Source organism: Stegastes partitus, unplaced genomic scaffold (genome assembly GCF_000690725.1).
Source record: "Stegastes partitus isolate 25-593 unplaced genomic scaffold, Stegastes_partitus-1.0.2 Scaffold180, whole genome shotgun sequence".
Lineage (NCBI taxonomy): Eukaryota > Metazoa > Chordata > Actinopteri > Pomacentridae > Stegastes > Stegastes partitus.
This window is the reverse complement of record NW_007577911.1, coordinates 86,427-111,850: the sequence shown is the minus strand read 5'-3', so window position 1 is coordinate 111,850 and position 25,424 is coordinate 86,427. Positions and strand designations below refer to the sequence as shown.

Genomic DNA, 25,424 nt, shown 5'->3' with positions numbered 1-25,424 from the left:
TCAGATTCAGTCGTCCAATCAGAGAAGTTTTTGTGGTTTATATACCTCACCTCACAAATACATTACGTAAAGGTCCAGGCGCGTCTATCCACTGCTTCATAGCGGCGTACCGCCATCAGTTATCGCACTAAAAATCATGTCTGGAAGAGGAAAAACCGGAGGCAAAGCCCGAGCAAAGGCAAAATCCCGTTCCTCCAGGGCCGGACTCCAGTTCCCGGTGGGTCGAGTCCACAGGCTACTGCGCAAAGGCAACTATGCGGAGCGCGTCGGCGCCGGGGCTCCGGTGTATTTAGCGGCCGTGCTGGAATATCTGACCGCTGAGATCCTGGAGCTGGCAGGCAACGCGGCCAGGGACAATAAGAAGACCAGGATCATCCCTCGGCACCTCCAGCTGGCTGTGCGCAACGACGAAGAACTAAACAAACTGCTGGGAGGTGTGACCATCGCTCAGGGAGGAGTGCTGCCCAACATCCAGGCTGTCCTCCTGCCCAAGAAGACGGAGAAACCGGCCAAGAGCAAGTAAAAGAGAGAGACTCCCCGCAGGCCCGAATTCAGCCGGGACACAATGCTCTCCTCGGAGCCAGCCACTTTTCATACCAGTGTACGTTTTTTTTGATAAACAACCTTTCAAATAGGGGATAGTGTTTGGTGTTGCCGTTTCTACAATAAAACATACATTCGCTTCTCATCGGGACTATTCATAGACTGCTCAGTCCTCGCTGTTGCGTGTTTGGCTCTGGAAAATGGAGGCGCACTCTGAAGTCTGGGGACGATGACGGCGTGGAAAAAAAAAAAAGCAGCTCTTAATATGGACCAATTCTGAAGGGAGGGGATTGTCTTAGTTTCACGATGCTGCTGTAAAACGTGCAAATTTGTCGTATTGTTTAATGTATCATGTTTCAATAAATGTCTTGCAGCCTTTTGGCACAATTGGAGAACACTTGGTCTTTAATTCTGATGTTGTCATCCGGGGACTTTGCGGTTTGGTCTTTGTGCTAGAAAAAAAAAATGTCACAGAGGCGCATGAACGGGCTGCAGCCTCTGACTTGACCAGTGGTGCTGTTTCATACCACACTGACTAGTCCTGTGTTTTTGTGTCCATACCTGAGTCCAGTCCCTGTGCTTGTGCTCTCTGTCACAGTGAGTGGCTCAGGTCTGGAACAATGGGAGTAAATAATCTGGATTCATGACTGCTCACATCCTCTGCTCTCCCCAACCTGCCACAGCCCTCCGCTATTGCTGAAGCTCTGTCAAGATGTGTTGGTTTTGACAATATCACAGTGGTTGTTAATAACTTTGTTGTTGAGCGACCATTTTTAATACTTTTCCAGAGTAGTTTCCACATTATGTTGTGTGATTTTCCTGAGAGTAGACCAAATTTTAAAAATCTGGTGTGGAAATGGGGATGGAGGCTCACACTTGACTTTGAATGTCAATCTGGGCCTCATTTCAAATTAGGATTTTTCGTTGCATTTGTATTGACCACACAGTCAGATCACAGATAAAATGCACCTTCTAGATGCTGATTTACTGGCCAACTTGTACTGTCCTCAAAGATCTCTTCACCGTCTCTTAAAATGCATTTATGTGTACATATTAAGCTTTATGCAGTGCTTGCTTTGAGGACTGTCTAGGGGGAAAATGCAATCAACATAGAAGATAAAAACTCAAACACCAAGGTTTACAGCTTTTGTCTGTGACTGTAGCAAGTATTTCACAGTGTCACTATGATAATAATGCAATCATCTCTAGGCTTCGCTGATTTGTCGCTGCTGTAGTGCTCAGCAGTCAGAGCACAGTGGAGCTATAGGAGAACACATCCTATAGCTTTGTGTCAGCACAGAAAAAAATATGCTTTAAAATCTACTTATTTATCCAGTTCAAGTTACTTTTAACTACTATTTTAAATAATATAGAACATCAAGAAACAGGTTTAATCATCAACACACACTGGAGCTACAAGTAAATCCAGAAACAGCACATATATGAATGTTAAGAGGCTGCACTGAGACTAATTCTAAGTGCTGCTGTTCTTCATCATTTTCATTATAGAGGGGCTAATTAACTGTATAGTCAATATTACAAATTCAAGATTCCCAACATTTGTCTCCTTATAAGTTTAGTTTACAGATGCAAATTTGTTCACATAGGCTTCTGTCATTACATGAACGCAAACCAACATGAAACCTCAGACACAACACTCACTGAGACACATGCTTCCATCATGATTTATTATTCTGGGCTCAAACATGACATTAGGACACTCAGCGCTCCATTTAAGATCTTTTTTATATTCACTTATCATCATGAATATGACTTCACTGATCGGGTCTGGGAATGTTCATGCTTGTTTATTATTCGGGGACACGAGGGAGCCACAGAGATTATAATTAATCAACTTCTTCGATGGTTGGTCCAGAGGATCCTCCGCCAGTCGGAGCACCACCAGCTCCAGGAAAGCCGCCTGGCATTCCACCGGGCATCCCGCCAGGCATCCCACCAGCACTCTGGTACAGTTTGGTGATGATGGGATTACACACTTTCTCCAGCTCCTGTTGCTGATGTTCATATTCGTCTTTCTCTGCAGTCTAATACAAAGAAATCATTTCATATAATCTCATGATCAGGAGGCATGACTTAGCAATTAAATATTCAGTTCAGTTTGAACTCTTTTACTGTTGCACCATAATTAGAATAATGTAGCTATTCAAAACACTACTGCATACATATGAAATCAGCGTTGTGTAGCAAATGTGTAAACCTGTGTAATCATAAAGCCACGCAACATTTAAAAGTACAGTGTAACTTGTACTGTTTACCTCTTAGTTAACTATCAATATCAATAGACAACATTCCCTCCATATCTGACCAGGCAATGACTTCATCTTTAAAGCCAATATACTGATGATGCATTTTCATTTCTCTGTTCTGTCACATAAACAGAGTCACTAAAAAGTGTTGGAGGCAGACTATATTCACGGTGTTCATATTACAAAATGTATTTTTCTTTAGCACATTGTCGCCAGTCCTCACCTGGTTCTTGTCCAGCCAGCTGATGACCTCATTGCACTTGTCCAAGATCTTCTGTTTGTCATCATCACTGATTTTGCCAGCAAGCTTCTCATCCTCCACAGTGGACTTCATGTTGAAAGCGTATGACTCCAGGCCGTTCTTGGTAGACACCTTGTCACGCTGGACGTCATCCTCAGCCTTGTACTTCTCAGCTTCCTGGACCATGCGCTCGATGTCCTCCTTGCTGAGGCGACCTGTCATAAAACAGGTAAGGTTAGCATTTAATCATGTATTATTGGAATAACACTGCAGCGGTATCTTGGTTAAGCAGCATTTATAAGCCAGTTTTTGTACCCTTGTCATTGGTGATGGTGATCTTGTTTTCCTTGCCGGTGCTCTTATCAACAGCAGAGACATTGAGGATACCATTGGCATCAATGTCAAATGTCACTTCAATCTGGGGAACGCCACGTGGAGCAGGAGGGATGCCTGTCAGCTCAAACTTTCCCAGCAAGTTGTTGTCCTTTGTCATGGCACGCTCACCCTCATAAACCTGTTGGTTATGCGGCACTAAATGTCATTTTAGTCAGTCTAGCGTCTCAGAAATGCACTGGATAATGATATGACACCTGCTAGAAATGTGAAATGCACAAACATGCACAACTGAATCCCATCCACTGGTTTCCTCACCTGGATGAGCACACCAGGCTGGTTGTCAGAGTAGGTGGTGAAGGTCTGGGTCTGCTTGGTGGGAATGGTGGTGTTGCGTTTGATCAGGACAGTCATGACACCTCCAGCGGTCTCAATACCCAGGGACAGAGGGGTTACATCCAGAAGCAGCAAGTCCTGCACATTCTCAGACTTGTCTCCACACAGGATAGCAGCCTGGACAGCTGTAAATAAGAGCGACTGGTTAGGTTTTGAAAGGGGCCATGCCATGGACTAGGGATCGACTGATTATCGGCTCGGCTAATTATAGAGGCAGATTTTGGGTATGTTTACAATTATTGGAATTGTTATTTTCATTAGCTGTTTATTGAAAAATAAGAAAAATGTGCTACTTGGGTTCTGATGCGACTGGCTCTTTCTCTCTTTCTACAGTCACTCTGTGGTCTCAAGTCATGTCCTGTGTTTGAAAGGGGAGGTAGCAGATACTGTTGAAGTTGTAACGAACACAACAATGTTACACAGGCGTTCCTAGTATTTCTGTTATACAGAAAAGGCCCCAATAATTCACTTGTAACTGTTAACAACTGGTGCAGCTGGACGGTTAGGCTACGGCTATCATTAAAAGTTTATCTGTGCCTCTTTGCCTGTGGCTAGACACACATTCTGCAAAAACTGATCAAGAACCAAAGCAATCTCCACCAATCAGGACATCAGCTACTTTCACAGTGTCTAAGGCTATGCTAATGGCTCGGATCAAAGTTAGGAGGCCGCCAAAACAGTGTATGGAAAATAATTACTAATCATGTTTTAAGATATGTATGTTAGTGGGCAATGTAAGTGTCAGAATAGAAAATTAAGAAGAACAGCAGGAGTTGCAGGAGACGAATGTTATTGATCTCAATCAATCAATCTCATAGTAAACAGAGGAGAGTGTTGTAGTGTCATGTCACAGTGAAACATCAACTTCTACTTCTCTATTTGTACATATTCAGTAATAATAATCCTTATTAATGAAGTAGTATAGTTGTAAATGGCAGGTTCCCTGCTATCGCTTGCTGTTAATATATAATGTTTAATGTTTGCATGTATAAATTCAGTAATAGTAATCCTTCTTAATGAACAAACCTAGTTATGAATAACAGATTCCCTGCTATCACATGCAGGTAATAAATAACTTTTCATGGACATCAGTTCCAGATATCAATTATTGGCCTTTCTCAAACATCAATAATCGACATCGACCCTGAAAAAAAAAAACATGAGTTGATCCCTACCATGGACGTTTTCATCTTGAGTTATTACTGGATAGATATGTTGTGAGAAATTGGACCCTTACCAGCTCCGTAGGCCACAGCTTCATCTGGATTGATGCTCTTGTTCAGCTCCTTTCCATTGAAGAAGTCCTGGAGAAGTTTCTGGATTTTAGGGATACGAGTGGAGCCCCCAACCAACACGATGTCATGAATCTGAGACTTGTCCATCTTGGCATCACGAAGAGACTTCTCCACAGGGTCCAGGGTGCCACGGAAGAGGTCAGCGTTGAGCTCCTCAAAGCGAGCCCTGGTGATGGAGGTGTAGAAGTCAACTCCCTCGTACAGAGAGTCGATTTCAATGCTGGCCTGGGTGCTGGAAGACAGGGTGCGCTTTGCCCTCTCACAAGCTGTGCGCAGACGACGAACGGCCCTCTTGTTGTCGCTGATGTCCTTCTTGTATTTGCGTTTGAATTCTGCAATGAAGTGGTTGACCATGCGGTTGTCAAAGTCCTCCCCACCAAGATGAGTATCTCCAGCTGTGGACTTGACCTCAAAGATACCATCCTCAATGGTCAAGATGGACACGTCGAAAGTGCCACCACCAAGATCAAAAATGAGAACATTCCTCTCTGACCCAACCTGGAATAAGAGGGAGGTTTGAGCACAGCTGTAAAGGTGTATATAGATATAAATCATGGTACTACTGACCTATATCTCACCTTCTTATCCAAGCCATAAGCGATAGCTGCTGCAGTGGGCTCATTAATAATTCTCAACACATTTAGACCAGAGATAGTTCCAGCATCTTTGGTTGCTTGACGTTGAGAGTCATTGAAGTAGGCAGGTACCGTGATAACAGCATTCGATACGGACTGAAATTAATAGAAGGAGTTTAATGCATACAACGACAGTACTATAGATAGTTGTTTAACTTGAAGTGTTTTTTACCTTCCCAAGATAGGCTTCAGCAATCTCCTTCATCTTTGTCAGCACCATGGAGGAGATCTCCTCTGGGTAGAAGGTTTTGGTTTCACCTTTGTATTCAACCTCCACTTTGGGACGTCCGCTATCACTGATGATATTGAATGGCCAGTGTTTCATGTCTGACTGGACTACTGGATCCTCAAATCGTCTACCAATCAAACGCTTTGCATCTGCAATCCCCAGGAAAAATGAAAAGAAATTGTTATTTGTTGAGACGCTCCTGGTTGACTTACATTTTCAAAGTGTAGCACTGCTGTAGTGTGTAATGTTCACACACATCAGTTCTTTTATCTACTCAGTTGCAGTGCAAGCACAATATCACTGCGATAAATGAATATTTTATAAACCATACAACACCCTTCTCTAACCTTACCGAAGACTGTGTTGGTGGGGTTCATGGCAACCTGATTCTTGGCTGCATCTCCTATCAGCCTCTCGGTATCTGTGAAGGCCACATAGCTGGGCGTGGTCCTGTTGCCCTGGTCATTGGCAATGATTTCAACTTTGCCATGCTGGAACACACCAACACAGGAGTAGGTGGTCCCGAGATCGATGCCGACTGCTGCCCCTTTGGACATGATGCTCTGAAAAGGTGAAATAATTCATGGTGATTCCAGCAGGGGGAGATAAAAGCATGTAAAGAGTGTATATGTTGACAAGTTCAACAAACAGTGATTGCAAGTTTTTGAGTCAGTGTCAACAGTAGAAGGTACGGCCTACTCATCATTGTAAGAACCATTTTGTTAAATGCCTTTCTAAAGGGCATTCAGTAGGAATCTGCTTGAACTTCTTTCAGCCCAAGCTATGAGGACCTCTGTCACCTCTCAGAAGGCAACACAGGGCTGTGATAGAACAGGTCAGCAGTCACATGTCAGTGGAAGGGAGCCAGCTTTGACTGTCAGCAATTCTGACCTAATAGGATGCAGAGAGTTTTTCTAGGAATTCTAGGTTCATCTCCAACGTCTATACTGCCATATATACAATAAGGAGTTGTGTCTATGGTTAGTAGCAACTGATGAAGTTTCACTATTTTGTGCAGACTTCAGGACCGAGACTAGATTGTGCAGCATCATGCCGGAGCTCTGCTTTATAACTGCTGATGGAGGACCATGTGAGGAGGAGCAGCCCGCCTCCACCCCCCACCCCACCATCAGCTCACTTAACGACTAAGTTGTCCTGCTGCAGCAGCCGGCTGCTCCCGCATCTATGCACCAAGTTGCACCGACTGCTTCTGGCACTAAACAGATGAGTCTGTTCAAAGTAAGTCACGATTTTAGTGATGCAATGATGTCACGGGTAAAAAAGTAGCCCAATGACCACAAAGCAAACATATGCACCATCACGCTGCATGCATCCTAAACACTGCTGCGGGTGTTTTATTACTCTAGAAATGGAAAACAACATTGCATATGTTACTATATGCGCTCTGTTAATTACCACAGACTAAATAAACGTCTCGTCGGGAATAATTTCCCCACTAAGGCCTGACTGGGAGCAGCTGTGCACACGCCTGTAGAGAGGAACTGTTCTCCTACCTGGATGCTGTTGTGGTTCTGGAATGATGCAGCCTGACTCTCCCGTAGCAGAAGTTGTCAGCCTCGCCGCTTGTACATCAGCTTCCAATGCTCGGCCAACCAATCAGCTCGCAGAACCGGAGAGCTTCCAGCACTTTCTGGTTTAGTCTTCACGGTCCCTCTGAGCCGGCCTCCTCTGATTGGATAAAAGCTGCTGTTAAAAAAGAAGGAAAGAAAGAAAGAAAGAACAGCGGACAGAATGAGAGGAGCTTAGAGACATAAATAAGCACAGAGAGAAAGTTCTAGGACTCTCCCGCGTGCACAGGTGTGTTATTAGATAGCAGCAGAGAGAAAACAGCAGTGGATGCATGAAAAACCCATCAGAATCTATTATATTCTAATCTAAACATCAGTCAGAATATTGATTGATGCAAAATCATGGGGGAACTGGTGCGGTTAGAACAAATTCCACCAGTTTTTCTTCTCACCCCACATGTTTAAGGCTGGAAACAAGACATGCACACTCTGAAGTTTAAAAAAAAAATGCATTTTGGAGTAAGAAAGCACATTTTTTTGACTGCTTTTTTACATTGATCAACAGCAACATTAGAACCACCTGCCAAATATTGTGTAGGTCTCCCTCATGCTGCCGTGTCGGTTCTGTCCTGTGCGGCTGTGGACACATCGACCTTTGTGGGTGTCTTGTGCTGTCTGGCTTTGAGACATTGGCAGCAGATCTTTGGTGTCCCGTTGGGTTGCAGGACATCCCACAGTTCCTTGACTGTATTGGGATCTAGGGAGTTTGGAGGGTTTTTTTTAAACACCTTGGGTTCTTTGTCGTGTTTCTCGAACCATTCCTGAGCAGTTTTTGAGGTGTGGCGGGGCACATTGTTCTCCAGGGAGAGTGTGCTGCTGTTGGACATGCTATCGCCATGAAAGGTCTGCTTAGTCTGTGACAATGTTTAGGTGGGTGCTATGTGTCAAGTTAACATCTTCATGGATGAAAGTACCTAAAGTTTCCAGGCACAACAGCAGATTGTGACAAGATGGTCAATTTAATGCACTTTACCTGTCATATAATTGCAGAAAAATTCAGAGCTCTATTCGACTACATTGGTTGAACCACTATGCCAACACTGCTTGCAATACAGTGGCTGTTTGGGCTGCTTTTTAACACACCTGAGTGTTTCAGCCAGTGGTGGGCCATCAGGGCCAACAAGGCCTTCCCTGCTGGCCTAAACTCAGAATCACTAACTTAAGTTGTAAAATTTTCCCATTAACCTTTTAACTTTATTCCCAACAGTCTATTCTCTTCATTTCATAGTGTCTCTGGGCTGTGGTGCTTCCAGCAGTGTACGTTTATATTAGAGCTTTGGTCCAATCGTATTTCAGCCATCATGTGTTGCCGGGTCACAGAAATCTGCCCTGAGGCCTTCAGAGTCAAAAGTGCAGGCGTCTGTGGTTTAAAATGCATTGCAATGAAACTGTTGCTTTAACCAATCAGATTGAGAGTTTTTGATCCCAGGACCAGCTCGCTGGTCTATGTTGATGTCAACACTTTCACATCCTCTGGTTGGATGGTCAGAGAGCTTAGCCAAAGCTAGCGGTTCCTGTCTGCAGTGGCCTGCACATGCTAAAACTTTCGTGTAAAAATATTACTTTCAGGGTCTTAGCGACAACAACAAGTCACTATCCTCTCTGTATGTCTTTGCGTGTTCGTTATGAGGGACAATGCAACCATGTGCGTGTTAGAGAATTGGTTGTCCTTTTCGAGGATGTGTGTAGACAGTAGATACCAGGTCAACATACATACACAAAGAAGCCACTAGTCATCATATCCACCAAATCAGAATCAGAATCAGACACAGAAACAGATTTATTGCCAGGTATTGTTCATGAGGCTGGTGACAGAAGGAAAGAAACTGTTTTTGTGGCGTGAGGATCTGGTCCTGATGGACCGAAGCCTCCTGCCAGAGGGGAGTGATTGGAAGACTTTGTGGGTAGGAGGGGTCAGCCACAGTCTTGCCTGCACGCCTCAGAGTCCTGGAGGCGTGCAGGTCCTGGGGAGAAGGCAGACAGGCCTCTGTTAGAACAAATAGCACAAACTCAGAATACTTCAGACTGTTTCGCTCCACCAGACAAGGTTGTCCACTAAGCCCTCTTGTATTCCCTATGGTCATGGAGCCTCTATCAGCTGCCCTGAAATCTCACCCCAATCTCGGTGGTATAATCAGAAATGGAGTGGAGCTGAAAGTCGCCCTGTACACGGACGACCTTCTATTATTCTTGTCTGACTTATCACACTCCATTCCTGCCACCCTTTCACAATGGCTAATCTTCATAGAATGAATTTTGCCGCCTTGCTTACACAAATCAAGCAAGATTTTGAAAGATGGTCCTTACTTCAACTATCCACTGCCGCTAGAATTAATTTGGTGAAGATGAATATTCTTCTGCGTGTTTTATATCTGTTACAGTGCATTCCAATTTTTCTCCCTCTGTCCTTTTTCAAAACAGCAGCTAACCTCATTATAGATTTTATCTGGGATAAAAAAAACCCACCCAGGTTGTGATGTCAGATTCTTCAGCGACCTAAAGAGTTAGGTGGAATGGCCCTGCCAAACATCCTGTTTTATTATTGGGCAGCCAATATAAAGAATTTGAACTACTGGCTTCGCTATGAGAGTATTGAGAATCCTCCACTGTGGCTAGTTGTTGAAGCTAATTCCTCTTATCCGGTGACATTGAAATCCCTACTGTATTCACCTCTTTTATCTTCTACTTCCCCTTATTCAGAAAATGTTGTTGTTGCCTCCTGCCTCAAAATTTGGACCCAATTCTTTGGTCTACAAACCTTTTCTGTCCGGGCTCCAATCTCAGCAAATCATGCTTTTCCTCCGTGCTTATTAGACACTACATTCTCTCGGTGGGCAGGCTGGGCCAAAAAACTTTTAAAGACCTATATATAGACTCAATATTTGCATCATTCCAACAGTTTGTTGAAAAGTTTTCACTACCTCAAGGCCAATTTTTCCGGTACCTTCAAATTCGGAGCTTTGTTCGCTCTTTGTGTCCAGATTTTCCTGCCCTCCGTCCCTCCTCAGACTTGGAGATTTTTTTGGAGCCTCTTCCCTCATTGAAGGGTGCAATATCTGTCATATACTCTAGCATTCACAAAATCAGCTCAAACTCCTCTTGATATATCCTCAAGACTGTTTGGGAGACTGACCTGGGTCAGGAAATTCCAGATAGTGTTTGGGAGGGAGTCCTGCAGACGATACACAAATCTTCAATTTGTGCTAAACACAGCTTCACTCAGTGTAGGATCTTAAATCGAGCCCATTACACTAAAGTCAGACTAGCCAAAATATTTAATACAGCCTCCTCTGTCTGTGACCGGTGTAAACAGGCTCCAGCTGACTATATACATTCCTTCTGGCACTGTCCCTCTTTGAGCAAATACTGGGCTGGTATTTTGGGTTGTTGAGTTATCTGTTCTTTGTATAAAATTTGAAAGGTTTTCACCTCATTATGTAAAGTGCTATGAGATGTCGTGTTGTGAATTGGCGCTATATAAATACAATTAAATTGAATTCAAATTGAATGTGAGATCTCATCGGTGTTGTGGCTGTTGTGATTCAAACATAAGATGGTCCCCAGTTCTGTTTTTTTATTTCAACAAATCTATTTTGGATATATTCCATGCTGTGGCCCCTTTTGTGCTTATTTTGTCTCTGCTGCGTCTTTCCTCTGTTACAACCTACCCCAGTGAAACCAGGGAACCCTATGCGTTCGACATGGTCTTAAGGAATCTGTTATGTTCTTAGAGACGTTTTTAACTAGCACAATTTGTATTGAACAAATGTAGGTACTTTATATACAGAGACACAGGTGCTCAAGCAAAAAGTGCTGTAGCCATACCTGTTATACTCTTACACAATGTCAACAGAGAAGATATTTAGGAGAGTGAATTTAGGTGAATTCTCACACTACAACTCTATTAGTTTGGCAAAATAGAGCAATGTTTTTATCTGAACTGCTGTCATATATCATTCTATGTTGTTTAAAGGTGTAGCTCACCGGTAATTTTATGGAGGATTTCTGTTTTTATATTCATCAGTTTTCCATATCTATTTTATGTGTAAAAATCCTGAATTATTAACCTTTGAACTTTACGGTATCACATGAGAATCACTTGTATCAAAAAGTCTGTGGAAACCACACAACTGTGATGTCATGGAAGGTCCCTCAGTGGAGCACAAATACATCGAGCGATGAGGAAATGCAACAGAGTCAAAGTGTGGCTGCTAGTGACAGAGATGGAAGTGAAGCTGCAGTTCAGCGTCTTCATGCTACTCATACAGGGTAAGTCCGTTATTTTTTTTCATGCTTGTTGACAGACAAAGTTTGTTATGAAATGTAGAAAAGACCGAAATACGACCGGGACCTGGATCTGATTATTATAATGAAGTGGTACGTTATCTAAACATGACAGCTTAGGTAGCATACCACAACGCCTTTTAAGGGTGGAATCAAACTCTGATGCTTCTGACAAATCAAATCGTTTAATCTTCTTGCAAAAGCGTTGTTGCTTTTGTTGCTTGAGCTCAAGCTTTTGTTGTGTGTTTATACATTTTTTATGTTTTTATGAATGACTTCTCTGTTTGGATTCTTATCCAACCACACAGTATGTGTGTACAGTGTCCTCTGAAAGTAGAATGAAACTTTAGACATTTGAATTTAAAAGTTAAAATCAAAACATGATGTGTATATATGAAGAGTTCATTTGCAAAAACAGATAACTCCATCTTCACAGACCTTCAGAGAACCCACTTGAGACAATATCAATCAAACTTAAGTTATCTCTATTTTTGTCATTTCTACTGAGTCAAATCCACTCAGCTTTAGTTTGATTGATATTATCTCAAACAAACAACAAAAAAATAAGTTTTCTGAAAATCTACAAAAATGGCGTTATCTGTTTTTGCAAATGAACTCTTCATATATAATGTAATTGAATATATTCGCCCTGAGTCAGCTGGGATAGCCTCCAGCCCCCCGTGACCCTAGTGAGGATTAAGCAGTGTATAGAGAATGGATGGATGACCTGAATATATGATTACTGAACCTGAAAATATGTTCACACAGGCTTTACAAACATTTTCAGGTTCAGTAAAAGTATCTAACAAGCACACCAGAGTGGAAAAAACTCTGGTCCTTCAAGCCCACTGACCTCGGCACTAGTGTAAATATGCCCCCACAAATGGGTTTTCCAAACAGCTTGTCATTCTCACCCCACAGGACAGAAAAAGAACCTGAAGCCCCCGTGAACAACCTACATCAAATTTATTTTCTCTCACAACTGCTTTACTTTCTCTTTCACCACGAAAGAACTGACCACATTGCTTCCTGTCACAGCTGAAATGCACTGAATAAGGGGGGCTTACTTCTACACACAGTGTGAGGGCAGTGATGGAATGGATGAGTCAAAGTGTGAGAAACAGGTCGTGGTTGTTTTTTTTACACTTCGGACACCCTCATGAAACGGAAAGAAACAAGCTTCCACTGCTCTTAATGTGACCTAGTAGATGGTTGCTCAGTCTTTTTTTTTCTGAAGGGTAGAATAGCATTTTATGAAATGTTAGATGTATCATCAAAGCTTGGTGTGCAATTACATTGTGTGCTTGATGTGAATTAGTTTCAAGCTAATCAAAGTTATTTGATATGACTTATCTGATTACAGCTTCACTGGCGGTGTGGCAGCGTGTGACTGTGATGAAAGGCCAAGTACTCACCTTAACCTGTCCTATTACTGATGCTCACAAGTCCCATGTGGAATGGAGGAACTCTGAAGGACTTCATATGTTCTTCAATAACCATAAAGGTGAAGAGGATGCATCTTGTACATCAGTCACACTAACATACACATAAGCAGAAACTCACACTGACTGATGTTTGGGCCAAAATTGCAAGAATCCTTCATACTTGTGAAAGAAGAATATTAAAAATCTTTTCTTTTTTTTCTTCCAGCAATAAAGGACAAACGCTACAGCATCATCAAACTGTCTGAGACAGAGTTCTCCGTCAGTATTTCCAATGTCACCTTTAAAGATGGAGGCATTTACAGATGCTTGCACTATACCCATCCCACAACAGAAAAGAAGGTGGAGGTGACAGTAATAGGTGAGAACAATGTTAAAGCCACCAGAGATCTCACTTGACGAGGTTTTCGTAACTTTACCATGAGTGCTATCACCTTCATTACAACTCAACACGACCATTATGGTGTTGGTTGGACAGATATTTCATCGTCCTGCAATAACATTCTTTCTGGAATTGATTCTTTTTAAGGTCGTCCAACAAGTTCAGCAACACTTCATGATGGAAAGATCGTCACAAAATGCACTGCTGAGGCGAACTATCCCCCCCCCAGTATCTCCTGGCAATTTGATCAGGGGCCTGAATTTGATGGTAAGTTTGAAAAAACTCAGATTGTTAACTAAGCAATAAGAGTAAAAAATGTAACTAAGGAGTGAAGTCGTAGAAGGTACAACAACACACAAAGGTACATCAGCTTCCATCTTGAGCTGCACGTTCTGCATCTTGCTGTTGTAAACCAACCCTCTTCTCTCTTTTTGGTCAACCGTATTTGTTATGCAGAGCTGCAAATAGCATTGCTGGTTTAGAGAGAAGCGACTGTAGCCAGTAAGTTTGCACATACTGTGATGCAAATATATAAACGCTGCCACATTATGCTTTTAATTTCAAATCAATTTTAAATCCGTCCATTACAAAAAAGTCATCAAGCCTTACAATACGTAGAAAGGCTGAGAAACAAGCTTAAAATCAACAATAGGTTGTCACAATTCAAGTTAAATAATAGACAATACTTCACTGTGATGAATTAGGGCTAGTTACCTTGAAACATGAATAATAAATGGGTACATCTGGTGCTTGACATGATTTATCTTTGATAACAGTCTATCAAATTGAATCATCTTAAAAAGAGATTTAATGATTTGAAATATTTCGTCAAGTTTCTAAGCAGAAATTGCAGGAGATTTGACACTTGTCATTGTTTTTTTTTAACACCCAGTCCTTTGTCCTGGTTCATGTATTTGCACTTTTGCAAATATATCAAAATTAGGTTCAACTATAAAGTAAAGTTTTCTTTAAACAGGGGAGCTCAACACTGCAAACATGTGAACTGACTAATCTTCCAGTAAACTCATAGTAAACGTTTTGGAAACTATAGATGTCAATTTGATCAAATGTCAAATTTATAACACTCCTTCTTCTCTTGGTGTGAACTACTGCACCTTCTCAGCAGAGGATGCTAACAACATCTGTCTCTTTCCACAGCTCATGTACAGGTCCATCATGAAGGTAAAAAATATATCTCTGTTGGGATGATAAACGTTGTCCAACCAAAGGAAGGATTCTCTTTAAAATGCCTTGTTCGCCACCCAGCGCTGCACTCCCAGCATCTGTTGGACTTTACCGAAATTGGAAAAGATTGTGAGTATATTTCTGTTAATCTCTAGCTTACTTACCTGCTCTGTGTCAGTTACTATAACTTCCAAAAAGCACAATTTAGAAACAGTCTTTCAAACGTTAACTGGCCCTTGTATTAGACAACACTTGTGAACTATAACGTACTTCTGCATAATAAGTGATATTTGAGGAAGAGTGCCAGTGTAGTCGAAACACGGAAAACACTACAGAGGGGTTTTTTCTAACGAGTTCCTCCATGACGCTGTCCACATCGTTGGACTGTGAAACTTGACCCATCAAAATAACCATAAAGGACAGCCCCTTGTAATTTCCTCTTTCTATGTGTTGGAAATAGTCTGGTTTCCTGCAATCTAATTTTGAAAAAAAAACAGTGAGACTTTCAGATTGTTGAATAGTGGGCATGGATTTTCATTTGGATTTTCCATAAACTGAATGCTGTTTTTCTTCTTATCAATAACATAAACTCTCTTTCTGTAACAGCAAAAATATCCTTCAGCACAACCACAACCAGTTCACCCGCAGCGGTGTCCTTCACAACTGGAGATGTGAGCGGGTCCTCACAGGGGAGCACATCTGTTTCCTTCACCCAGAAGTTTTCCTCTGATGACGTAAAGACAGTTACAGCTTCAGTTCCTCTGAACCATGTTACATCCACAGGCTCACACCTCAGTGCTAGTGGTGAGTTAAACTGGCCTCGCTTCTATGTGATTTTCATGCTTGGCTTTAAGTGAAGTAAAACTCTACATAGGATGACATGTGTTGAGATGAAAAGAAAAAAGAAAGACTCCTAAAGAAACAACAACAGTCCTAAAAAAGTAACGACCAAACCAAAAAGTTTTTTCAGTGAGGTGTTGGAGAAAAAATGGTCACACCTTTTGACATTGTAAATTACGCCAGTCCTCAAAAACATGCATATAACAAAGTCTGCAATCATTTATTAAATGCACAGCTTCTAAAAAAGTAAAGTAAGTGTACACTGTAAAAAATCGATTGCTCAAGATAGCAAATGTATAGTACACTACACAAACTGTTAGCGTGGGGGATGGAAACTACATGTCTCACTTTCACAGCTAGTGCAGCTAAACCACTTCTGTGGTTGTGATGCGTCTAGCTCTGCTTCCTGTGATTACAATCTCTGAGTAAAAGACGAAACTCCGTCACTGTAAATGTGTTAATAAATTCTGAGGATGGAACAATGAGATAAAGAGCAGCTGTGAAATATACACGAGTATCTAAGATTTGATCCCCCGTCTCCAATAAAGACCCCTTACATCTTCTGTCTTCAGTGTTTTACCTTTAAACACTAGGCAACAGTTTGTCAGAGATAGCTCTATTAAACAAATACATTTATACAGAGCATTTCAGCTATTTTAATGTTTACTTCATCTCCTTGTCTTCCTTTTTACTTTTCAAAAATGTTTCTGTTTTTTGTTTATAGAAGAGCCTTAATCATCAGATGATGTTCATTTCTTTTGTAGATAACTGGCAAACCTCTGTGTCACGAGACTCAACCGGGGAGAGCAGTCACACCACTAGTGAGGCAACGAACACAACAGGTATGAAATCCCCTGTAATGCCAGATTACTGTATGTGCCAAACTGTTCTTGAAACGTGTATGCCTGATGCCATCTTGTGGTAATTCTGGATAACTACAATTGAGTTGATCACTCAGAATAGAGGGTTGAGTTGGGCTGCAGCAGCCTTATTATTGCTTTGTTAATTATTGTGTCTGCTTTCTACATCTACAGACTGGATATCTGTCTCTAATACAACAGAAAACTCCACCTCCTTTAACGGTACAGGTAAGTTCACTCTATAAACCATACCAGTGTGTGCTTGGATGAGACTAATATACTGTTTCTCTGTCATGAAAATGCTATTAAGATCACAGGCCTTCCCTATGCACACTAAGATTTGGGTTTCTGCTAATTTCCAGGGAGCTCTGACTCAAATATGCGAAGAGGAAGTCAGGGAAATGCATCATTACTGGTCCTCCTAGTGACATGCCTAATCTTTGGCCTTCTCGTGGTGGTGATTTTCTTTGCCATCAAGCTGAGGAGAGCACACATGGCCTGGAAGAGAGGTAAGCAGACCACATTCCCATTTTCTGCTTGGCAATGTGCATTAGAGTCAAGCTGCTGTTAGTTTCAGCTTTAGTTAAGGCCATATATTCATGAAGCAAATCCTCTGTGCTGCTTTTACTCTGTCCTCTGTGCCATGTGTGTCCAGAAATATCTTTCTAATTCCATATGTTTGAGAGCTTGAAAGTGCCATAATGAACAGCAAGTAATGCAGATTGGCCGCAAGTGCTATATTCACTAATTGAATTAATTTTAAAAAATAAAAAAAATCATATCACAGTTTTTATTGTTACAGAGAATGAAGATTCCGTTCCATCAGAGGAGAGCAGTAAATCCAAATCAAGCCAGGAGGAGAAGGGCTTCCCAGGACAAAGGAAAAGAGGTACATCGATAATTTAGCAATCCTTTTGTTTCTGTTTCCTTCATTTGCCAAACTGTTTAATGAGAAAATCTGTGGGAAAGTCCTGAAAATCCTGCCAGCACAGGCTGTAATTGCTGCTGCTCATATTACACGCCTAGTGAATGAAAACATTCATCATTTTGTGCTCAGGGTTCAAATGTGATGATTATTATTGAATGTATGGTTTAGCTTCAGGCAGCTTAGTGAAGCATGGTGGTGGGTGTTTACTCACTGTTATCAGCCTTGGGAAAAAGATGCAAACTTTTAACTTGTCATCCTGACAATAAGGTCACTTTGCTCACATTTACCAATAAAGAATCCCTCTACTGAAAGATTTTTTTTCCTTAACATATCCTTGTGTTTCTTCTTCTTTTATTTAGTGCTAGAAGACACATTTTCCAACTTAAATCTGAAGTATACTAAGAAAAGTCTCAAAAACCTGACTCAGCCTTTTGGGTTTCATATGTCGCAAACCTCTGCAGTTCATTCTGGGTGGGACTTCCTGTATCTCTCTTTTTTTTCAGAATCAGTTTCCGGTTGGAAACTGAATGACTCCAGTATTATAACTTATCATTGTGTGGCCTTGAGTAGTTTTACGATGTTTGAGCAGAGTTGTAAATGAGGTGCAGTGCTGATTGCAGGCGTATGTGGAAAAAGGGGGGCAGGGACTTCAATGATATGCACATTCTTAAGGATGTAATGGTGCAGAGTAACATCTAACTTATTTTATGATGTTAATATGTGCCGATTTACCTCATTCAACATACTATGATAAATTTCAATTTTTAATTTGTTATTTAGTTTTTATTTTTTTACATTTGCTGGTTCATATTAGAATGACAAACTCAGCCTCATGCCTTTCAACCATAGTAGATGCAGGGCTGGTGTGTGAAGAAGCAATCTGTTTCTGTAATGAATCACTGATTGTGAATTGCTCTCTCTCTCTCTCTCTCTCTCCTTCTTCTTTACAGCACTCAACACAGCATTCACACAGTATGTTAATGAAAAACCAACAACGATAACGATAATAGCGCCACCAGAGAGCGTCAATAAAGAGCAAACCTTGCAACCTCAAACCTCAACTCAGACTTCAGCCACAAATGATATCAAGGAAACATCACTCTAACGTTGCGTCGTCAAGAAAACCACCAGCAGCCTGGACTGTTTACACGAGGCAGGTTGGCTCCATGGATTCATGCTGTTGCCACCAAATTCTCGGCCTGCTGATCTGCAGCATCAGCAGAAACAGAGACTCATCAGATTAAGATGTTTTACTTCAACTGTCTTCAAATCCTGGACAAAGATGCTCAGACAAGCCTGCCTGGCACCAACCACGATTACGCCATTGCAAATCACATCTCTCCCCACTCTGACGTTGAATGTGACCTGTACGAGTTTGTACATTAACACACATTGCCTGTAACTGTAGTTCTGTACTGTACTATGTAAATGCTGTATAAATGTATTTTGTGTATTGTATATTGTGTAAACATGTACCAATAAATTATATTTTGATAGAACAAACTGTGTTTGAACATGGATGGGCAGCATTTAAGGAATATTGTTTTGCATATTATCTGTATTTTATTCTGTTTTTTTCCCCCATCATCTACATACACATAGTTAAGATAATTAAAAAGAAGTTATATATATATATTTTTAAATATGTAACATTCTTTCAAATGTATCTGATTATATGTTACTTAGAAGCCTTTAGGTTACAAATACATAAGTTTTATAGAAACAGTAGCCAAATGAAGGTCAAAATTGTCCATAATTTATCAAAGTGGTTATAAAGAAACAGATTCCAGTACGAGGAAGTGGACTCGCTAGCCCTGCTCAAACTATGCCTGGGCTGTACTTCCATTTCTTTATCGATTCATCTATTAAGTAAGAGTATATGCTTATTCCATTGTTTAATCAGACGCGTATGCAATATAAATATGAAATCTCGAAAACAAGGTCGTTTGGCGAACGACATGTTGTCTGTCCAGACACAGCTAACGCCCGGGTCCATGCGGTCATTCACTGCGATTATGAAATGCAGACGGTGAAACGGGAAGTCGGAAGTACCGTCATATGCGTCATTAAATATGCTAAGCCTCATTGGTCAACTGTCGAGGAAAGACTTGAAGATTCGACGCTGATTGGCTGCTGCGCCGTCCATATATAAAGAACCGTTAAACGTACGTCTTCCTTTCCCTTCTCATACCGGCAAGGTCCAGTCTCCCTCGCCGTCCTCTCCCACCCAGCACCCAGTCAACCTCGGTTCAACAATTCGGTAAGTTCCTCTAGAATACGTCCCCTCTAATGGTTATGAGACTATATTCGTTCCCACGCACGTCTTGATTTGCTTCGGTGTTAGCTTTTACCTCATTCATTGCCGGCAGTAGCGGACAGATAAATTCTTTAACGTGAAAATTCGTCGTGCTTGATGTGAACGAGAGAACAGATTGGTAACGACGGCGACGATGTCAATTCCTATGCTTGTTCTGTGGCTGTAATCATTGGCTCAGATGGTGCATTTGTTAACAGCGGCTTCTTCGGAATGGTGGGGGTGGGGGCGGGTGTTCTGAGACGTTCCAGAATGTTCTCGAACACGCGCTGTCAAGCTACCCGGATTGAACAGACTTCCGGTTGATTTTTAAGAACAAAAGCCGCCTTGAATTATAAGCGTCTCTGGTTGAAATTGCTGTAAGGCTGTGTTGGCTCTAACCGGTTTAATATTACGTTTATACACGGTAATGTTCATTATTTTATTGATTAAACGCTAAATCTGCTGGTGCGTTTTTGTCAACTTCCCCTCGTAGCTCTCGCGGTGTTGTGTAAAATGGTGTGTCATTGTCACGTGGCCAAAACTAACGCTGTGCTTGCACAGGTCCGTTTATCAGCATTGCGTAGGTTGATCAGCACAAAGGCTTTATTGAAATTGCATAGTGTTACTACTTCAGTACTTAAATGATGTTTTGGTTGATGTGATGTTGGAAAATGCAATGTCTCTACTGGAACTATCATTTAAAGATTAAAGTAGTATGATAATGAAGTGCAGAAAATTTGTTTACTGAATAATTTACTTTTTGTAACCTACTGTTATAAGTCTGTTTAGTTTTTTTTTTTAAACACAAAAAGCATTGACATAAAACTGAATGTACTGGGAACTTGTTATTAATTGTATATATTGTTGCCTTTGTTATATTCAGGAAACATGTCTAAGGGACCAGCAGTCGGCATCGATCTTGGGACCACCTACTCCTGTGTTGGTGTGTTCCAGCATGGCAAAGTTGAAATCATTGCCAATGACCAGGGCAACAGGACCACACCCAGCTATGTGGCCTTCACAGATACTGAGAGGCTGATAGGAGATGCAGCCAAGAATCAGGTTGCCATGAACCCCACCAACACAGTCTTTGGTAAGCATGAACGATTATTGAAAAAATGTTATATTGCATACTAATCAGTCGTGCCAGCTGGAAATCAAGTCATTTATCACAGCAGTTAATTACTTTAATGTCCAATCGCACTTGTCATAAACAATTGTACATTTGAACTTATCACAATTTGAAAGAATTACATCAGACTGATATGACCTGTAAGTTGTCCCATCAGATTACACTAATGAGTTTTTTTTTTTTTGCCATTGGTAGTTTCCACAAGAGTGAAACATCTAGCCCAAATCCTTGTTGTCTGATATTTCTAGTAGATGGACAGTTTTTTCCTTTTTTTTTTTTAAAGAAATAAATTGTGTTTTGCAGATGCCAAACGACTGATTGGCCGCAGGTTTGACGATACAGTTGTGCAGTCAGACATGAAGCACTGGCCATTTAATGTTATCAATGACAACACTCGCCCCAAGGTTCAAGTTGAGTACAAAGGTGAAAGCAAGTCATTCTACCCAGAAGAGATTTCCTCAATGGTGCTGACAAAGATGAAGGAGATTGCTGAAGCCTACCTCGGAAAGGTAAGCTTTTAATAATGTGTGATAGGAAGAAGGATTACAATTTTAATATGAATCACACTAATGGTTGGCTTTTACCTTTTCAGACTGTCAACAACGCTGTAATCACAGTACCTGCCTACTTCAACGATTCCCAGCGCCAGGCCACAAAGGATGCCGGTACCATCTCTGGCCTCAATGTTCTGCGTATCATCAATGAACCAACCGCAGCTGCAATTGCTTATGGGTTGGACAAGAAGGTAAATAGGACTTAAAACCCTTCCAAATATACAACAGTATGTAATGTGTGACCAAATTATGGCTGTTCATCATGATCTTCACTTTTGGACATTGTTAATCTGTTGCATTAAATTTCAGGTTGGGTCAGAGAGGAATGTTCTCATTTTTGATCTTGGTGGTGGCACTTTCGACGTGTCCATCTTGACCATTGAGGATGGTATCTTTGAGGTCAAGTCCACAGCTGGAGATACTCATCTTGGTGGGGAGGACTTTGACAACCGCATGGTCAACCACTTCATTGCAGAATTCAAACGCAAATACAAGAAGGACATCAGCGACAACAAGAGGGCCGTTCGTCGTCTGCGCACAGCTTGTGAGAGGGCAAAGCGCACCCTGTCTTCCAGCACCCAGGCCAGCATTGAAATCGACTCTCTGTATGAGGGAGTTGACTTCTACACCTCCATCACCAGGGCTCGCTTTGAGGAGCTCAACGCTGACCTCTTCCGTGGCACCCTGGACCCTGTGGAGAAGTCTCTTCGTGATGCCAAGATGGATAAAGGGCAGATTCATGACATCGTGTTGGTTGGTGGCTCCACCCGTATCCCTAAAATCCAGAAACTTCTCCAGGATTTCTTCAATGGAAAGGAGCTGAACAAGAGCATCAATCCAGATGAAGCTGTGGCCTACGGAGCTGGTAAGGGTCTTCAGCAACAGATGAGCACATTGTGCATTTTCCAAATGACTTGCTTTAGTAATGACTGCACAAACTTAGGAGCTTGACACTGTAGCCTGTCATGACCTAAACTTAACTGTTTTAAGTGCTGATCATCATTTATATTTACAGCTGTCCAGGCTGCTATCCTGTCTGGTGACAAGTCTGAGAATGTGCAGGACTTGCTGCTTCTGGATGTAACCCCTCTGTCCCTGGGTATTGAGACCGCTGGAGGTGTCATGACTGTCCTGATCAAACGTAACACCACCATTCCCACCAAGCAGACCCAGACCTTCACCACCTACTCTGACAACCAGCCAGGTGTGCTCATCCAGGTGAGGACAACACCAACATTTAATGTTTTGCAGTGATTACATTTATTCTTGCCATTTGTAGTTTCCACCAAAGATGGCCCAAAAGAATTCTGCTAACCCTTTATATTTTCAACAGGTTTATGAGGGTGAGCGTGCTATGACCAGGGACAATAATCTGCTGGGAAAGTTTGAGCTGACAGGCATCCCTCCTGCTCCACGTGGCGTTCCCCAGATTGAGGTGACATTTGACATTGATGCCAATGGTATCATGAATGTCTCTGCTGTTGACAAGAGCACTGGCAAGGAAAACAAGATCACCATCACCAATGATAAGGGTAAGTTTAGAGGTCAATTTTAAGTACCATCTTGAATGTACAGTTGCACAGGTTCTGACAGCACAATTTGCTCCCAGGTCGCCTCAGCAAGGAGGACATTGAGCGCATGGTCCAGGAAGCTGAGAAGTACAAGGCTGAGGATGACGTCCAGCGTGACAAGGTGTCTGCCAAGAATGGCCTGGAGTCATACGCTTTCAACATGAAGTCCACTGTCGAGGATGAGAAGCTTGCTGGCAAAATCAGTGATGATGACAAGCAGAAGATCTTGGACAAGTGCAATGAGGTCATCAGCTGGCTGGACAAGAACCAGGTAAATGTTCATCTTTTTCTTGACTTTGTCACAGTGTCATGAACACAAATGGCAAAACAATGACACTCTCTTATTTTGCAGACTGCAGAGAAGGATGAGTATGAACATCAACAGAAGGAGCTGGAGAAGGTGTGCAACCCCATCATCACCAAGCTGTACCAGAGTGCTGGTGGCATGCCTGGCGGTATGCCAGAGGGCATGCCTGGTGGCTTTGCTGGAGCTGGTGGTGCTGCTCCTGGTGGTGGATCCTCCGGCCCTACCATTGAGGAGGTCGACTAAACATTCCAACTGCTACCTCGGAGATGTTTTTCAAGAAAGTAACCCTCTTAAAGCACAAGTTACAACAAGCTGAAGAGTGTAGTTTAAAGTAAAACAGGGTTCCAAGCTCATTTATTGCATTGTGTGCAACAAGAGTAGTCACTTCACATGTATGGTACAGTGTTTTGTATACTGGGATGTCACTACCTTGACAATAAATCTTGTAACCCCCTGCTCATCTTGTTTTTCTTATTGCTTTGCAGAACCTTCCAGCTTTTGCATCTGAATTGGATGGAAAAGTGTGGAATATGTAGTTATTACCGTGCATCTTTAAAATCTCAAATCTTAAAATGTGGTGGCCTAGAGGCAGTTGATTATAACTTAAAATTGTGGTTAAATGCTTGTGAATGTTAAAAGGGCAAACTACAAGTTACTTGCTAAATTTAGAGGATGGCACAAGAAATGAGTTTGTCCTCAGTGAGCATGTTTTCAAAAAGTTATTTTAATGAAGTCCAGTCAATGCAGTGCATGTACCTTCAAGTTTAATGTGGTTAAACCATGACACCTACTGGTGGGAAATGCCGCGTGTTAAAGTGAACTGGACACTAACTGCCAACTCTGCGGTACTGAACTAGTATTTCAAAGATCAGGATGGAATACCAAAAGCGATATACTGAACACAAAACCGCAGTGGCACATAATCAAATCCGAGTGACGGCCAGGCATTGCTCCTAGCAGAGGAGAACCAGGAGGGACTTTAAGACCGTGTGCCGTCAGAGCGATCTGATCTGTGCTATGAATTGTAAGGCAGACTCAAATGAAGCGAAGCCATGGGTCTTAGATTAGTCATGTTTTCCTGGGAGTAAACACACGAGAGACTGTGTTATCGCGTCACCTCTGTTGAAAGTTTGAGCTTCCGGTCGGACACCTGAAGGTAGTGCGTCGCCGTCTCCATGGTGACGTTACTGAACGCTGGCAAAGGACAACAGGTTAGTATCTGAGAGAGTTCACTTATCTCAATGTTTTAGTAATTCCGCGCAGTGTCGTGGACTTTCTGTCACTGCAAATGCAGGGAAAGTTGTAGATATTTTACGCGGTTAGAGCTGAGATGTATTTGTACCGTACGCTAATTTCCTGTGGCTAAATGTTGGATAGCTACTGAGCTAGCTGTAAATGTTTGTTATATTAAACTATATCAAAGGTTATCCAGCAACATTAACGTTACCTTATTATTTCGTAAATATTACATGGTTACAGCAGCTCGTCCATCGTGTTTATTTCATGTTCAGTGCTAACTTAGGGCGGAACTTCCTGGGTATGTAGCATGACTGGAGTGTAGTTTGGAGCTTCTCCGATTTGAATATAGCAACAAAACAAAACAAAAAAAAGCCTTTGACATTTACATAAATGCTCAGCATACTTGAGATCCATTTACAGCCCACTGCTCATCCTATATAACAGAACTGCCATTTTGTATGTTATAGTGTTTATAAATTACCACCTTGCTGCGGTTTTCTTTTATTATTATTTTTTTGACAGCCAAAGACAAACGAGCTTCATGAAGGAGGCTATCCAACCACAGCACAGGTATGGATAAAAGCCTCAAACATGGGAAGATGTGCCATGTGTTGAAAACTGAGGAAGAGAGGTGTTCCTCTTCAAGACAAACAGCTCTGGTCAAACAGTGGGACTTAGTGGAGTCAGACACAGAAAGCTTGGCCCAGCAGAGAGCCTTCCAACAGCAGCTGCAAACTGGCCACCGTGATCAAATCAAACTCATATGGTATCAAAAGGAGAATGCTGAAAGTTTACAGCAAGGAGGCAGAAGAAAGGAAGATGCAAAAGAAGAAGAAACTGAATATCTACATCTGTATGATAGTCTAGAAGTGGCAG

General features: G+C 41.8%; 4 protein-coding genes across 4 annotated transcripts; 3 read left to right on the top strand and 1 right to left on the bottom strand.

Annotated features, from left to right (window-relative positions):
• The first annotated feature begins 26 nt into the window (after nucleotides 1-26).
• h2ax1 (H2A.X variant histone family member 1) lies at nucleotides 27-935 on the top strand. The gene has a single exon (XM_008280027.1). It carries the CDS (start codon nucleotides 137-139, stop codon nucleotides 521-523), a length of 387 nt encoding a protein of 128 aa, XP_008278249.1. The 5' UTR covers nucleotides 27-136; the 3' UTR covers nucleotides 524-935.
• A 1,455-nt stretch (nucleotides 936-2,390) lies between these two features.
• Nucleotides 2,391-6,496, bottom strand: LOC103356014 (heat shock cognate 71 kDa protein). The gene is made up of 8 exons (XM_008280028.1): nucleotides 6,292-6,496; nucleotides 5,883-6,088; nucleotides 5,654-5,806; nucleotides 5,018-5,573; nucleotides 3,703-3,905; nucleotides 3,367-3,565; nucleotides 3,034-3,266; nucleotides 2,391-2,588 (listed from the first exon to the last, which is right to left on the bottom strand). The coding sequence occupies exons 1-8, from the start codon at nucleotides 6,494-6,496 to the stop codon at nucleotides 2,391-2,393; spliced, it is 1,953 nt and encodes a 650-aa protein (XP_008278250.1).
• LOC103356016 (heat shock cognate 71 kDa protein) lies at nucleotides 6,428-23,767 on the top strand. The gene is made up of 10 exons (XM_008280030.1): nucleotides 6,428-6,477; nucleotides 19,621-19,709; nucleotides 20,629-20,838; nucleotides 21,181-21,386; nucleotides 21,470-21,622; nucleotides 21,741-22,296; nucleotides 22,447-22,649; nucleotides 22,765-22,963; nucleotides 23,041-23,273; nucleotides 23,355-23,767. Exons 1-10 carry the CDS (start codon nucleotides 6,428-6,430, stop codon nucleotides 23,550-23,552), a joined length of 2,097 nt encoding a protein of 698 aa, XP_008278252.1. The 3' UTR covers nucleotides 23,553-23,767.
• On the top strand, nucleotides 11,725-16,908 carry crtam (cytotoxic and regulatory T cell molecule). Its single transcript, XM_008280029.1, is given in 10 exon segments — nucleotides 11,725-11,797; nucleotides 13,176-13,316; nucleotides 13,463-13,615; nucleotides 13,784-13,903; nucleotides 14,795-14,950; nucleotides 15,428-15,571; nucleotides 15,574-15,625; nucleotides 16,426-16,503; nucleotides 16,696-16,752; nucleotides 16,881-16,908. Coding segments are annotated over 7 exon segments (810 nt in total). The 5' UTR covers nucleotides 11,725-11,751; the 3' UTR covers nucleotides 15,624-15,625; nucleotides 16,426-16,503; nucleotides 16,696-16,752; nucleotides 16,881-16,908.
• Nucleotides 23,768-25,424: the final 1,657 nt, after the last annotated feature.

Bases quoted from the DNA above. Each gene is read 5' to 3' on its own strand.
- h2ax1 (XM_008280027.1), top strand. From the start codon at position 137: ATGTCTGGAAGAGGAAAAACCGGAGGCAAAGCCCGAGCAAAGGCAAAA.
- LOC103356016 (XM_008280030.1), top strand. From the start codon at position 6,428: ATGCTGGAACACACCAACACAGGAGTAGGTGGTCCCGAGATCGATGCC. The intron at 21,387-21,469 runs GTAAGCTTTTAA...TTACCTTTTCAG, and splicing joins CTGAAGCCTACCTCGGAAAG to ACTGTCAACAACGCTGTAAT. The intron at 23,274-23,354 runs GTAAATGTTCAT...CTTATTTTGCAG, and splicing joins GCTGGCTGGACAAGAACCAG to ACTGCAGAGAAGGATGAGTA.
- LOC103356014 (XM_008280028.1), bottom strand. From the start codon at position 6,496: ATGTCCAAAGGGGCAGCAGTCGGCATCGATCTCGGGACCACCTACTCC. The intron at 5,807-5,882 runs GTAAAAAACACT...TATTAATTTCAG, and splicing joins CTGAAGCCTATCTTGGGAAG to TCCGTATCGAATGCTGTTAT. The intron at 3,906-5,017 runs GTAAGGGTCCAA...TCTTATTTACAG, and splicing joins AGCTGTGGCCTACGGAGCTG to CTGTCCAGGCTGCTATCCTG.